We start from the raw sequence: 14,119 nt of genomic DNA, 5'->3' as shown, positions 1-14,119 counted from the left end.
GAATACACGTGCAAAGGTACTCACTTTTTATTGTACCTACCTTCTCCTATCTCGATATCCTTAAAAGCCATCTCTGAGCCCGAATCACTGATCAGCATTTCTCCATTGAGTGTGAACATGATGTTCATCTCAGTGAGGTCAATCATACAACCCACCACATCACCAGATTGCCACTGACGGCCAAATGGCTCATTTCCTATGTGCCAGCGTTGGGCCTAAAAACATTATAACTTTGTAGTTTAATACCAGACAGATGTAGGCACCCATCATAGTGTAGAAACTATGGTCTCCCACCTTAAAGCCATTGAAGACATACGCCAACTCATCTGCACCAAGTTCAGTGTCTGCACGAACATTGGGCCTGGACCAGCCCACTCTCATCTCTCCAACTGTCACAGCTTCAAACTCAAAGTACCACTTCCCCTGTGTAACAGCGTAAGATTTCTCTGCTCTGAACACTCTGATTTTATCTCCACGGGAGCTGCCTGGTCCATGTCCACCTATAAAAGCACAAACCCACTAATGAACACTTCAACAATTAAAAACCTTGTACATTTCTTTAATAAAGGATCTTCCAAGATGACGTTAAAAACATGATTTACTGCTTTTAAATGGTGGAAACTTACTGCTCTCCTGATCAGGTGGTTCTATGTTGTAACCGTAACCAATCAGAGTGCGAACAGCAGCACAAACCGTGTCTCTGTTGGTCTTTTTTGTCTTTTCATCCAGGAGGTTATAAGGAACCAGACGAGGATTGCGCTTGTTCATAATGTCCTTTACAAAAAAATAATACCAAACATTAAAATATAATTACACACATTTCAATTATTTTTATTATTATTACTAGTAAATCCCTGTGTTACACGTGGGAGAAGGGGGGCATTCTAGCATGCATATGCTATGACTATTATAGTACGATGATATGGAACATTATATTGTGACACATCTGGCATTTTATTTGGAGTCAGTTAGGAGAATTGTTGCTTACTTACTTAACTTATCTCTCAAGTGCACAAATCTAAATGATTTTGGAATTTCTATAAAATATTTGAAAATAGATGCCACAGACATGTTGGCATCAGGATTGATTTATTCGTCTGGGAGGAGATTGCGAACACACACACATCAGGAGACATATGCTACAACCATACTAGTATGATGATAATGATGATTATCATTTTTGTGACTCCATAGAAAGAATGGTGGTACCTGGACAATACTGTATGTCCATCCCTGGCGGACTCGGTCTCTTGCCCAAACATTGTGTCCATTTTCTGCCAGTCTCTCCACTAGAGTGTTTTGATTTGGAGTCAGCTTGACATGGTTAAGGTCCAAAGGGGCCGGCTTGTATCCGTTACTCTGCATGTACCTAATTAACAATGCTATGTGATCAAAATGGGTCCTGGAGAGCCTTTACAGATTGTTATAAAAATAACTTCACAAGTTAAGGTTATTAATGTTTTTGTAGCTCACGTTTTAGGGAGTTTGGTCCTTTTGAGATTCTCTTCTGCTTTCTCATCTCCCATTCCTACATGACAGCCTAGTGCCAACAGAGTCCTGTGAAATGAATCACACAAAATATTAGAAACACAAACAGATGAAAGCCCAGTGCTGTTAATTAAGTGAAGAATTCACCGTACTTCAGTGTCTCTCCAGACATTGCTAAATTATAGTTCTTCTCGGGTTCAGGCAGACTCTGGAAATCTACCAGGCAGGGGTGCAGCTTCTTGTTATCGTCACGAAACTTTTAACAACAAAAAGTGCAAAGATTTTTAAAACAAAACAGCTGATGTATACAACAATATGTTCTTTGGGAACCATAACCAGGACCGAATCACTCACTGGTGCATACGTCCACCCTTGTTCAATGCGGGTAACAGCCCATAACTCGTGGCTATTTTCTGCGAGCTTCTCTCGAATGCGCTCCAAATGAGGTGGAAGCACAATCTGAAATGATACTCAAATAAATCAGCACAGCATGAAGAAAAGAAAATGAAAGTAGTAAAAACTGGATTTTACCTGTATAGTGTCTACTGGGCAAGGTGTGAAGGCTGTATGTGAAAGGGACTGAGTTGGACCCAGCAGATTCCGGACGCCATCAAAATCCTGCTTATACTCTTTGATGGGCTCGATCCGCAAACGGTCCCTGGGTAGCACTGCTTCATAGCACGGAGCGTAGCCTGGAGGTGAGAGAAACTTGAAATGCCCATGACGACCTCCAAGAAGAAATCGCAGTCTTTTGGGGAAAAAAAATGACATTAGTTGGTTTACAAAACAATTATTTAAATACCTATAATGCAATTATTAATAAATAAAATCACAATATCTACTCGATAAATGCACAATATCCTACCTTATGCCTGCAGAGAAGCTCACAACTGGAAAGAACAGTCCATCTAGGTTGAAGTTCTCAAACATTCCCTGAACAGGATGGCCATTTATACGAAAGGAAATGCTGGGCACGCTCAGATCCAAGCAGCAGCTGACCACATCCTCTGCTGCCAGGAGGTGCTGATTTGTTGTGGCGACATGACGTGGAACACGTCCTGCAGACACATAAAGTGAGTAAAATTATATTTTACAGTTTACTATTTCCGAAATTCATACAGAAGACGAATAAGCAAAAGTCTGCACTAGAGTTGGTGCTGAAGATGCAAAAAACTTCTGAAAGTGTGTGTATGGGGATGTTTTTCACATAAGGGATTAAGCTGCTTCCCTTCATTAGACTCTTGATAGGAGTGCCACCAGAGAGACAACTGAATGGTGTTCTTCCACTCCTATAAGGAGCTGCACATGACTGCACAAATGAAAGCCTTGTGGAGACTCCTCTTGGATTTTAAGAGAAAACCAAAATGGAAGATTATTTGGAAACTTTCTGTTAATATCCAAGAACAATCTACCAAAACGTTTATGAAAAAGATTAGAAATAAGGCAAGGTTTTTGAAACATCAATTTTAACCCTCTCAGGCTCAAATTAAACTTTTTGTTGCTAATGCACAACCAAGTCCTGCAGCGGTACTTCTGAGTAAAACAAACTCATAAAATATGTATGTGGGGTAATCAGGTTGTTAGTTTTTATCTGTTGCAAATCGGCAACGCCTGCCTCGAGAGGGTTAAGTAAACAAGGATCGGGCAACTGGAAGTCAAAATACAACATGAACAAAGGCTGGAAGCGAAATGAACAATCCTGTGTACATTTACCATAAACCATAGTAGATTTTACCTGACCAGAGGTGAAGCCCGTCAAAACCATAAGAGTAGAGATCATCTCCAACCCCGTTACCCCCCCAGCCTTCTCCTCCGCCAGGATAAGGACTGTAACCCTCTGTCAGAGCCCAACCTACACGGAGATGATATGGCTGAGCTGTAAGAAACGGCTCTACGTGGTCCACCATCACCTCAAAATACCACTTCTTATACTGAGTGGATCCTTCGCAAGTTCCAAGGAAAACATTGGGTCTCATGCTGAGGTAAGATTACAATAAAGGAGGAGTCAGAGGAGTTGTTTAGATACTTTGGTGAAATCAACAAAGATGAAACATTCACTATAATCTGACCCACCTGGTTACATAGTTGATGATGTTAGTTTGAAGTAGAAGGTCACGTCCTGGTAACAGATTCTCTGTGATGAGATTCTGATTTGACCTTACAGCGACCCCATTACACACACAGAGGGAACAAAGCACATCCAAGACCTGTCAGGAAAAGGTTTATAGAATCTAAGACTCACTGCATTTTATACAGTAAGTATGTCGAGAGCAATAAGTTCACATGCTCCAGGTTTTTGCAGTATGCTCAGAAAACATCGTTGCAGCGTTTCTGACCTTGTGATTGCGTCCATGCTTATCCAGCAGAGAGATGATTGATTTGATGTGATTCTCTTGAATAATATTCAAAACCTCTGGACTCTCAATCAGGACGCAATATAAAACCTCCAGGATTCCTATTCTCGTAAAAAAATATGACAATATATGAATACACTGTAAAGTTTTGGGCTTTATATTAAATTGCAGAAGACCAACATAGTAAATGCATATGTTCTCAGAAAAAAAAAAATGCAAATGAATACAGCACAATAAGTTCAGTTTTATCAACCCTCTGTCGTTATAAAACAAAACCAGTTTCCATCAGCTAATAAACAGATTCATGTCCTAGATACCTGAAGATGCTTCCAAACGATCCAGTTTACTGACCAGCCAGTCAAGGTTGTCGCAGAAGAGGGCGCAGTTGGCACGGTTACCTCTGATCAAAGAAGCTGATCAAAGAAAAGATTAGAAATGCAACAGACTCACAAACAAGAAAAGTGTCCAAATGTGGTAACACTAATGATTATTAGTCTAAAACAGTGAACGAGTGAAATAAACCATCATCTGCACATACCTAGCAATTCATACAGTAAGTTCACAATCTCTTTCCATGACTCAGCAGCTTCTTCCCCAGCATACTCTGAGAAATGGGCTGCTGTGTTGTACACATTGAGGCGATCAACGCAGTCCAGAACAAGCGTAATCATTCCCTGTTACAGCAATAAAAACTGAAATAAAAGCACTGACCAAAAATTAAATCTATCAAATAAAATGTTAATCCAGAATTCAGCTGTTCTCATGAAAAGTGAGTTCTCATTATCCAAACTAACCTCTTCCTGAAAAAGGTTCTGTCTGTTTTTTAAGGAGCGGAGCTTGAACTGCTTGTCCTCGTGCTCCAGTTCCTCTTCAGGGGGTCGGAAGTAGAAAATGAGATCCTGCAACGAGAGCACCACTGTGTCCATAGGCAGAGACGGGGCATTGGCAGATTTATTTTTTCCACTTAGAGCATCAAGTCCTCTGGGAACATAAAGAGAATACAGAAGACATGAGAATACCACAACAAATATGACATATATTTTAAAAAAAACAAGAAAATGACTAATATAAAAGATTGAAATAACATGTAAAATGCTACTTGATGAACTGGTTGAAGAGGCCTGTTGTGCTGTAAATCATCCTGGCAGCTTGAGACTCTTCAGTCTGAGATCGAGCAACCGTGAGGGCATCATCCATGTGACCTTCTTTGTGGAGTATGGCCTACGAATCAAACATGGGTGTTCTTCAAACATAAGTATATACTCAACACTCATAAATAGAAGAGTAAATGCTTTCTGCTTTACCTTTCTCTTCAGAGGACCTAGACGTGCAGATTTGGCATCAACAGCAGCATATGTAAGCCACAGGCCAGATGAAACATGCTGTACAAAGCACATGGACTCTCCATACTTGATCTCAGGTATGCCCATGCCCTCCACATCTCGTTTCTGGGTCACTTCAATTTTTTCCTGTAATTTAAATAAAAAGTGTTCCCTTCAAAACTGTTATGAATATCTACACTTGTGCTAAGAGACAGACACTGCCTTTTATAGATTTCACTTTGTACAATAACCTTTGAAATCCTGAAGCAGAAGGCTGACATCTTGGAATTTGCTTTCTCTGGGTCCACCAAGAGAAGTCCTTTCTCCTCATCCAGACAAAGGTATCGGCCTGTTGTTATGTGACGTATCCGGAAAGACTGGCCCCACTTAATGTGGCCTCCACTCCAACTACCAACGGGCACACACAAATGAGCCTCAGCCACAACATGAAGTCGCTCTAGTCATTCCATCAACATGAAGTAATTCCTGCGAGGGAATCATCATACGTACGCAATACGTAGTGGCTCAAGTCTCCATAAGGATCGAGCATGACTGCATACTGGCCCTCCTTCATAGTGAGCAACTCTGGAAAACATGGCAGTCAATGATGTGCAATGTGCATCAGGAAATTTCAAGCTTGAAAATTCCAAAATATTAGGATTTTTCTTATATGCAGCAATCATTTTAGTTCATGTGCACAGTATGACAGTTTAAGAGCTTCCAATGCGGTCTTGACTTCATAGTGCAATTTTAAAGTGTAATATTTTTCATGTAAATGCTTTACTATTGCCAACACGTAAAAACTACACTTAAAGGGAAATGTTAAAACTGACTGAAGTTCCCACAATCCAAGTTTCCTCTGACTGACTGTGGACTGATTTATATTAAAGGTGCTCAAATTTGCCTATACAATGGATGCCACATTTATTCCTACTCATCAATACCTTGCCCCAGTACCCTAAAAGCAGCTCCCTAACAACAAAAGCTTTTTCCAGCACACGATAGACTGTAAAGGGGCATCCACGCAGGAAGCAACTAGCAGTGACAGTGCAACCAAAGACCACTGAAAGTCAGCGACGGGAGATAGGCAGTCTGTATTTACATTTTTGGTCAACTTTGAGACCAGGAATTTAAGAGGCTACCAATAAGAACACATGATACCATTGATTGGCATTTGGCTGGGTAGTAAATAGTTTAGAGGATTACCTAGGCAACCAGAACCTGGATTGACCATCTGTCAAAGACGAAGCAATGGATGACAAGCAAAACTTCACATATGTACGGAGCCCCGCAGGGGGCGAAACTTTTGCAAGATTTCGTAAAACAAACTCGGGATCTCGCAAAAACTAACTCAGGATCTCGCAAAAGTTGAATTCCAACAATGGCGGCAGCTACTTAGTTGTAATATTACTCTTTTTGGGTCACAAAATACACTTTTAAGATATTTTGAGGCGTGAATGTAGTTGTGTAAACGTCAGATATCTGCTCGGTTTACAAGACATCACATATTTGCAAAAGTGCTCCGATGTTTTCGGAGATGTATGAAACTTTTGCGAGATCTCGCAAAAGTTTTGAGACAATGCTAGCTAACATTAGCCATAAGAAAGACCCACGTTGGTGCTTTCAATACAGTCTTATAACACCACACGCTACTAAAAAACAGCAAGCCCTAAAAACATTTTAAAAAGTCTGTGACAGAAATACAGACTTGTAAAGCTAAAACAATTAAAACCTACGAGTTTGGTATTTATGTAGTCAATATCGGATTGCATGTACTGCCATGAAAGACACTGGTCACCTGTGCCGGTCATCCCCTTGATCAGCTGCTGGGATTGCCAAACACTCGTCCATGTGACCGTGGAACAGCCGGAGCACATACCCTCCAGTCAGAAAACCTAGAGACAAAGAGCTAGGTTAGGATTAGGTTTATTGTTTTGTTTCGTTTTTAGCAGAAAGAAAATTACATACCTTCAGCTAGTTCACATCCAGACATTACAGGCGTCATGGTCCACAGAGTTTGCATGAAGGAAGCATCTACCATTAAATCACCACTGGCATAGGACAGGTGCTGCAAAGAGTGCAGATGGTAATATTAGTAATACAGACTGTAAGCTCTGACTTTTGATGCAAGTAAACGCAGTCGTGGTTACCAGGTATCGCTCTGAAGAAACACTGACAAGAATGAGGTCATCTCCGACTCTGACCTTCTCTCCTTCAGACCTTTGCTTAGAGGCTGGATGGATGGTCCACCAGCAGGCCTCTCCTGTAGTGGATATAAAGATTTAAAAAAAAAAACAAAAAACCTAGATCGGAGTCTGATGGACATGTTGAGCAAAAATGTTCGTAGTCACCTGTGGAGTCTTCCTGCAAGCCCACATCAAAAGCCAGTTTGTCTGTCAGTGAGCGCGACGTAGTCAAACAGCTCAAGTACTGCAGTGGAAAGACAGAGATAACGCTTCCAATCAGCTTTAAGAAGACGATATGATGGAAAAGCAACCACGGTAACTGCAAATGTACTCACCATGCTGGAGTGGGTGTGTTTCAGCAGGATGGCATGTCCATACAGGAGGGTTCGATGACCCCCACCTTGTGACGACTGAGTGGAGAAGGTAGAAGAAGATTTAGTGGTTAATGTATTAATGAGATAAGTTGATTGTAATATTGTGAGCAGGTTATCAGAAACAACTTCAATAAATTATGACACACTGAAAACTCAGATTTAAGTACTGGACAAAAGGAAACCTGAGCAAACCTACCCATTTGTCCAAATCGACTGCCTATGGTTGGCAGGTGGGAGATGTATAAAGTTAGAAAAGAAACAACGTGAATATAAGTTGATTGCAGCAAATGATTAAATCAAAGAACTTGTATGTACTATATCACGTGTAACCTTGTAACCTCTAAATCTTACCTCATCCACAGAGGAGTTGGACAACATCTCCTGTAATGCTCGCACAGACAGGGATTGCTCCAAAATGAAGCAGCAGATGGCGAGGTCTGGAGGGACATTCTGAAAGGCACAACAACCAGTCAGCTTGGTGAACAGCAGCAATGCAAGCTCTCAAAGAAGTTATATCATTGCATTGTGTCCTTTAAATACCTGAGCATTCGATGTGGTCTCGAGAAAGCACAGACGATTTCCAAAACCTTCACATGACAGGCACAGCTTGATCTGTTCCTTAAGAATAGATGCAGTGCACTGCAGCACTACATGGTCATCCTACAAGGATAAAATAAGCTTGAAGCAGAGTAGGCATTTTGACAGGAAAACATGCACAGAGGGGTCTGTCAAAATAGCCTTTGAATCAAAGAATAGTTTGGATTTCAAACGGACAATTACAAAAGCAAAGTGTTTCAGATTAACCATTTATTCTGAAACGTTTTTGTTTATGTAGAAAAATATTACAAATGAGCATACACCACATTCTGTCTTTTGAGATTACCTAATTTTCAGTTATGCTAGTAACAGCTAGTTTAGTGTTCTGGTATTGATGTAACAGACATCTATAACCTCACATGCATTTAAGCAAATCTTAGATTTCATGGTGCATCTTACTTTTCATGGGTAAGCATATTTAACTTTTAATTAGTCACCCCGATCGGTCCATATTGACTGTACTATATTTATAAACAGTGACGTAACAACCAAAACAAGAGGTGTCAAACATATTAAGAAGCAACGTAATGTAAATGCATGATTTTTAACACTATATAAAAATTTATATCTATATGTATGCTTTTCTTTGCTTTCACTCCCAACTCCTCCTACACCATCAGGAGTTGGGCAACCACACTTGGCACATAGGTGCATCATGAGTTCTTATTTATATCGGTTTTTATGACATCATCATATTGCCTAGCAGCAGGCTAAAATAACCTGCTTTTAATCACTTTTAACACCGTATAGAACAAATGTAGTATCTTTTTTATACAACAATTGCAGCTAATTTCTTTCCATAAACCTCAGTTACACACGATAAAATATACTATTAACACCATCAGGCTGCCTAGTAACCACCTGGCAACAGGCTAAAATGGCCTGGTTGTTTTTTCGCCTTTACATGGCTAGAATTTCTTATTAAAGCATTTTTAACTACAAAAGCTGATTTATACTTCATATATTAAGTATAAAGTATTAAGTGTATTAAGTACATGTTTTTATGAGGTGTTATTGGTACAAAAATACTTAAAATGGGTAACTTTAAGCATTTATATGGCTGTTACACCTTATAAAAGCATCGTGTCCTTTTAATTTAATGGTCAACAGCACAAACAGGCTGAACAACACTGTAGCACAGGTATGTACTGTTTAATTTAACAAACAACTTGCTTAACAACATGAATAATAAAGTTGAGACAAATGAATCAACCTGCAATAAAATGTGATTTTTCAAGCTACTCCCCAAGTTTGAGCCTCTGTGTTGTGTTACTTTTCAGTGCATGTCACTGGCCACAGATGCCTAAGCCCCTTCCTTTGGCTCTGAGACCCCAGCACAGTTATCTATTTCAGGCGGCTGCACCTGCTGTTCACACATCCCTTTCTGGAAAGCAAAAGATATTTAGGATTTGACAGCCAGGAAGAAAATCTCCCCACATTGCACTTGTTCAGTAACGCAATTACTCATGTTTTCAAAGGAGAGAAATATATAAAACCTTACTTTGAGGCAACACAACTCAAAATTTCACACACCGCTGTACTTAAAAATTGCTAAATTTCTTTCTCCCCCTTAATCATAGCACATGCTTACAACAAAGAACACTAAAAGGAGTTTATTGATTGTCAGAAAAAATGCAGCTCTAACACTGTAATTCTACGTTTTCTTTTTTTATATTACTCAGTTTTAGCATGACTTTAAGATAATTATAACGTAATATCATATTAACATAAAAATACAGTCTTATTATTGTCAATTAATTTTATGATCTGATCACAGTCTTTTCATATCTTTAACCTTTGGCATAGTCAAGTCAAGTCTGTCATTTACAACTTTAAAGCAAAAAATACTGTACATCTTGCAGACGACCTTAAAGACCGTTCACCAAAATATTATAGAGCCTTCATAAACTGACAGTCCTACGGGAACCCTGCAGGGTCACAACAGCAGTTGTGACCCTGCATTTCCCCTCAATGTAGTAATATACCTACACTCACTAGTCATTTTATTAGGTACACCCTACTTCAGTTATCAGTTTGCTCCCCCTTTTGCCTTCAGGACTGCCCTAATTCTTCATGTAATGGATTCAAGGAAGGTGTTGGAAACATTCCTCAAAGATTTTGGTCGATATTGACAGGATAGCATCACACAGTTGCCATGGATTTGTTGGCTGCACTTCTATGATGTGAATCTGGATTGATGATCTGGTCACTGTGGAGACAATTTGAGTACAAGTAACTCACTGTCACACAGGAAACCAGACTAAGATGATATGAGCTTTTTTTTATATGAGCTTCGTGATATGGCACGTTGCCCTGCTAAGAGTCACAGTGTGGTCTTCTTCCACTATAGCCGATCTTCTTTTAGGTTCAGTATACTACATGCAGAAGAGCATCTTCTTTTGTAATGAATGGTTATTTGAGTTACTGTTACTCTCCTATAAGCTCAAAGCAGTCTCCTCAGCAAGACAGTTTTGCTGGCAGAACTACTGCTCACAGGATATTCTTTCTTTTTTGGACCACTCTGTAAACCCTACAGATGGTGGGAAAATCCCCTTAGGTCAGCAGTTTCTAAAATACTCAACAGTCAAAGAATCCTCTCCAGACACATAAAGAATTATTATGCTTATTATTCCTTTTAGAAGGATGAGTTTCTGCCTGGCTGTGTGGGTGAAGTTGTGGATGGTTTTACTTCACTTTTGGTTTAATCTGAAACTATTCGGTCTAGGAAGCACTTCTGTCTGATGTGTCACAGCCTTCATTTTAACAACCAAAGTTCAGCTACAGTGACAGTGACAGCTATATCTCAGTGAACCTTGGCAGTTGTCGGTTTAGCTTCTCTACTTCTCTTTGAAAACGTAGTGGTAAAACACTCCACTAAAGAGCTAGCACTACTGTAGTAATGCAGTTCTCAAATGGACTGAAGTAAGCAGGTGCTGAAATGGGCCAAGCTTTGAAACTGTTAATCCTCACGCAGTAAATTTAGACCTCAGCTGAGTTCAAGACGAAAAGCAGCAGACTGACAGTGTCACATTGTTGACATATTTTACTTAGTGCTCTGTTTCAAGGCGAGAGACAATGTCAAGTGAAAATGTGTGCTTCTTAGAATTATGTATAGCAGCTGCAAGGTAAAATATTTACAAGAAAACGCATTTAAATTTCAAAGAGTTCACATTGTTCCAATTATCTGTTAAGGGCACCTGTTTAAACACAAAGTAGCAGACTGCAGAACACACACATTTAATCAAGAAGGAACAAAAAAACTGCAAAGATGAGAAATTCTCATAACACAGGATAATGGATAATCAGCATCTGGTTTGTGCTATTTTGAAGGCTAGAGTTACTACACTGCACATGTTCAACCACTATGTTAAACAAGTGCAACATATACGGACCATCCAAATAAAGAGTGTTACATTGAGTTGTCTGATTGCAAGGCCACAATGCCCTTCTGCAGTCAGCTTTGGCCCAGAGATCTAAGAAGGAAATCTGATAGCCCAGCAGAGAGTACTGTAGCAGAGATAAACTTGTTTAAACTAAATACTTGATATAACTATAGTACAGTCAATTATGTAAGAAATTTTAAGTAAAATATACTAAAAACCTTGTAATGTAATAAAAACAAAACAAAATTCAATGTCTGAGTGGGATTCAGTTATATCCACACAGCAGTAAAAAAGAGATACACTTCATAATGTGATAATGATCATCAATAATTAAGCAATTCATGCTTTGGAAACTGCAATCTTTCAACTGGCAGAAGAGCATTGAGTTTTATTTATTTATTCTGTAGGCGTCACAGGACTAAAGAAGTATTTAATCTTGAAGGATACTGGGCAAAAATAAAATGAAAGTGCAACGGGAAGAAGTAACAATTGATGTTTCGTGCCTCTGTATCACACGGGAGTCATGAATCAGTTCTTGTGGCTCTATAGCCAATTAAATAACAAAACATAAACATTGCCATAAAGCCAGTGGGAATGGGACGATGAGACCGATATGTCTACGTGTTAACTGTCAACTGGCACCAGACATTTTCTTCTCTGTGACAAAACAGTTGTATATCAAGTAGCCGATGGGATATAAATAGGAAACAATGCTAACAAAACCAGCCACCTGTGCCTGTCTATCTGTGCTATGTAAAGAAAGCTACCGAACACACTGAACGCTTGTCTAACTATCTGTTATAAAGCAACCACATCATGGACAAGCATAGCCACTACCATTCATTGTTGATGAATAAGTTTACCAACAGTTGACAACTAATCGAGAACAGATAAGGAGCATCACTCACTGTACGCAGAAACTGAATCTCTTCCTCTCCATCTGCACCTTCTGCCATCCTCCCAAGGAATTAAAGGCAAAACCTTTGAGAGAAATGAGAAAGTGTTGGTTTCACAGCTCTGCCACTTGTTGTGCCTGCCACATATGGCAGGACAATGTTGGTGAAGACTTCTGAAGGACAGAGTGTGTCTCCTGCCTCTCCCGGGCTGAGTTATGAGGCAGAGGGATTGACTGTTGATTACAGCATCAAAAAGAGGTGGAGCAAAAACTGAAGCAGCATTTCACATGTTCATATATCAATGCAAGGACACTATAATAAAAACTGAATATAAATCAGGAAGAAGTTAGACAAGAGTTCATCAGACATGACCCCTTATTTATTTTTTTGCCATTATTTTTTTTTCTTTTCTCCTTCTTTATGTTCAATAAATAGGAGGGATCTTCACAAGTTACAGGGGAGATACAATTATGTTAAGTGTTTATCTGTTGGGTTATTCTACAACTAGAATACAATTTAGGCTTCATAAACTTTACAAATAAACCCCATACCCTTTATTTTATAATTAGCTGTTATGTATTTAAAGAAAATGATAAATAAACCATAAAAAATCTCAAAGAAAAAGATGTTAACCATGGAATGTTAGGGACTGTGAAAAGAATGCAGTTATATAGATAAATAAAAATTGAAATGAATTAGCCTTGTGGAAAATGAGCGTTACATTGGTTACAGTAGCACATTCAAACTGGTCATAAAAGATTGGAAAAATACAAAATATGTCAAACAGGACTAAACTTTGTTAGCACATCACGTGACCATTTGTTTTGTCACTTCTTTTTCCAGACTAAACAGGTTTCAGTGAAAGGATTGCACAGATGTGAGTCACAAATTAGACTGAAACAATTATAAGAGTTATGTATTGAAACCATAATAGTTAATTTATAACTTATTATAATTGTCATATTTACCATGCAATTTGACTAGCAAGAGAAAAACGCCATTTTGCGGGAGTTCTCAAGAGCTAATTTGTATTTTAAAGAATATTTTGGATCTACTTTTTCAACAAATAGGTTTACATTTTGCCTCAGGACAGGTGTAATTTACACAACTATTGTGTTAGAGTCATTTTTAAATTTTTGGGTGGAACAGAAAACTCCTTACCTGCATGCAATAAAATTAGACCCAGACGATTTTATAAGCCGTACTATTAATTCGAACATTTCCATAAAATTAGACAGCTAATTCTGCACAAATAATGAATAACAGTAAATATGTTATTGAAATTACAATTCGGCAAAGTTATTAAGTTTTATGTTTGGTACAGCTACATACCAAGCACATACTTACTAATTTCCTTTAGAGGGCGGCAAAACCTCGGGGGCGAGTATGTCATTAAATATCAATCCGGTTGTTCAGTGTGACGTCACTAGCCGTGTCTGGGCCTAAACTCCGCTGCAGGTCCATATATCAAACATCACTATGGCATTACTGAGAGTTGAAAAACTGTCTAAAGTCTTTC

General features: G+C 39.0%; 1 protein-coding gene across 1 annotated transcript in view; it reads right to left on the bottom strand.

The window, feature by feature from the left end:
• The window catches only part of LOC309716308 (ryanodine receptor 1-like), a 56,707-nt gene extending 42,700 nt beyond the window's left edge, over positions 1-14,007 (bottom strand). The window contains exons 1-29 of the mRNA XM_082550053.1: positions 13,948-14,007; positions 12,613-12,685; positions 8,265-8,384; positions 8,076-8,174; positions 7,921-7,941; positions 7,686-7,760; positions 7,516-7,594; positions 7,315-7,427; positions 7,133-7,232; positions 6,963-7,059; positions 5,675-5,749; positions 5,416-5,572; positions 5,147-5,311; positions 4,942-5,063; positions 4,637-4,823; positions 4,381-4,516; positions 4,160-4,255; positions 3,825-3,943; positions 3,562-3,695; positions 3,224-3,465; positions 2,354-2,546; positions 2,020-2,236; positions 1,843-1,947; positions 1,641-1,744; positions 1,474-1,557; positions 1,210-1,369; positions 627-774; positions 295-500; positions 41-215 (exon numbers count right to left, since the gene is read on the bottom strand). Coding sequence (XP_082406179.1) covers positions 41-215; positions 295-500; positions 627-774; positions 1,210-1,369; positions 1,474-1,557; positions 1,641-1,744; positions 1,843-1,947; positions 2,020-2,236; positions 2,354-2,546; positions 3,224-3,465; positions 3,562-3,695; positions 3,825-3,943; positions 4,160-4,255; positions 4,381-4,516; positions 4,637-4,823; positions 4,942-5,063; positions 5,147-5,311; positions 5,416-5,572; positions 5,675-5,749; positions 6,963-7,059; positions 7,133-7,232; positions 7,315-7,427; positions 7,516-7,594; positions 7,686-7,760; positions 7,921-7,941; positions 8,076-8,174; positions 8,265-8,384; positions 12,613-12,660 — 3,577 coding nt within the window. The 5' untranslated portion in view covers positions 12,661-12,685; positions 13,948-14,007. The remainder of the gene's footprint in view (positions 1-40; positions 216-294; positions 501-626; positions 775-1,209; positions 1,370-1,473; positions 1,558-1,640; positions 1,745-1,842; positions 1,948-2,019; positions 2,237-2,353; positions 2,547-3,223; positions 3,466-3,561; positions 3,696-3,824; positions 3,944-4,159; positions 4,256-4,380; positions 4,517-4,636; positions 4,824-4,941; positions 5,064-5,146; positions 5,312-5,415; positions 5,573-5,674; positions 5,750-6,962; positions 7,060-7,132; positions 7,233-7,314; positions 7,428-7,515; positions 7,595-7,685; positions 7,761-7,920; positions 7,942-8,075; positions 8,175-8,264; positions 8,385-12,612; positions 12,686-13,947) is intronic.
• Between the last annotated feature and the right edge of the window lie 112 nt (positions 14,008-14,119).

The sequence above is a fragment of the Aulonocara stuartgranti genome (assembly GCF_965226115.1).
Source record: "Aulonocara stuartgranti genome assembly, chromosome: 10".
In the NCBI taxonomy this organism is placed as follows: domain Eukaryota; kingdom Metazoa; phylum Chordata; class Actinopteri; order Cichliformes; family Cichlidae; genus Aulonocara; species Aulonocara stuartgranti.
Note: the sequence above shows the minus strand (reverse complement) of the source record. Positions and strands in the feature narration are given on the sequence as shown.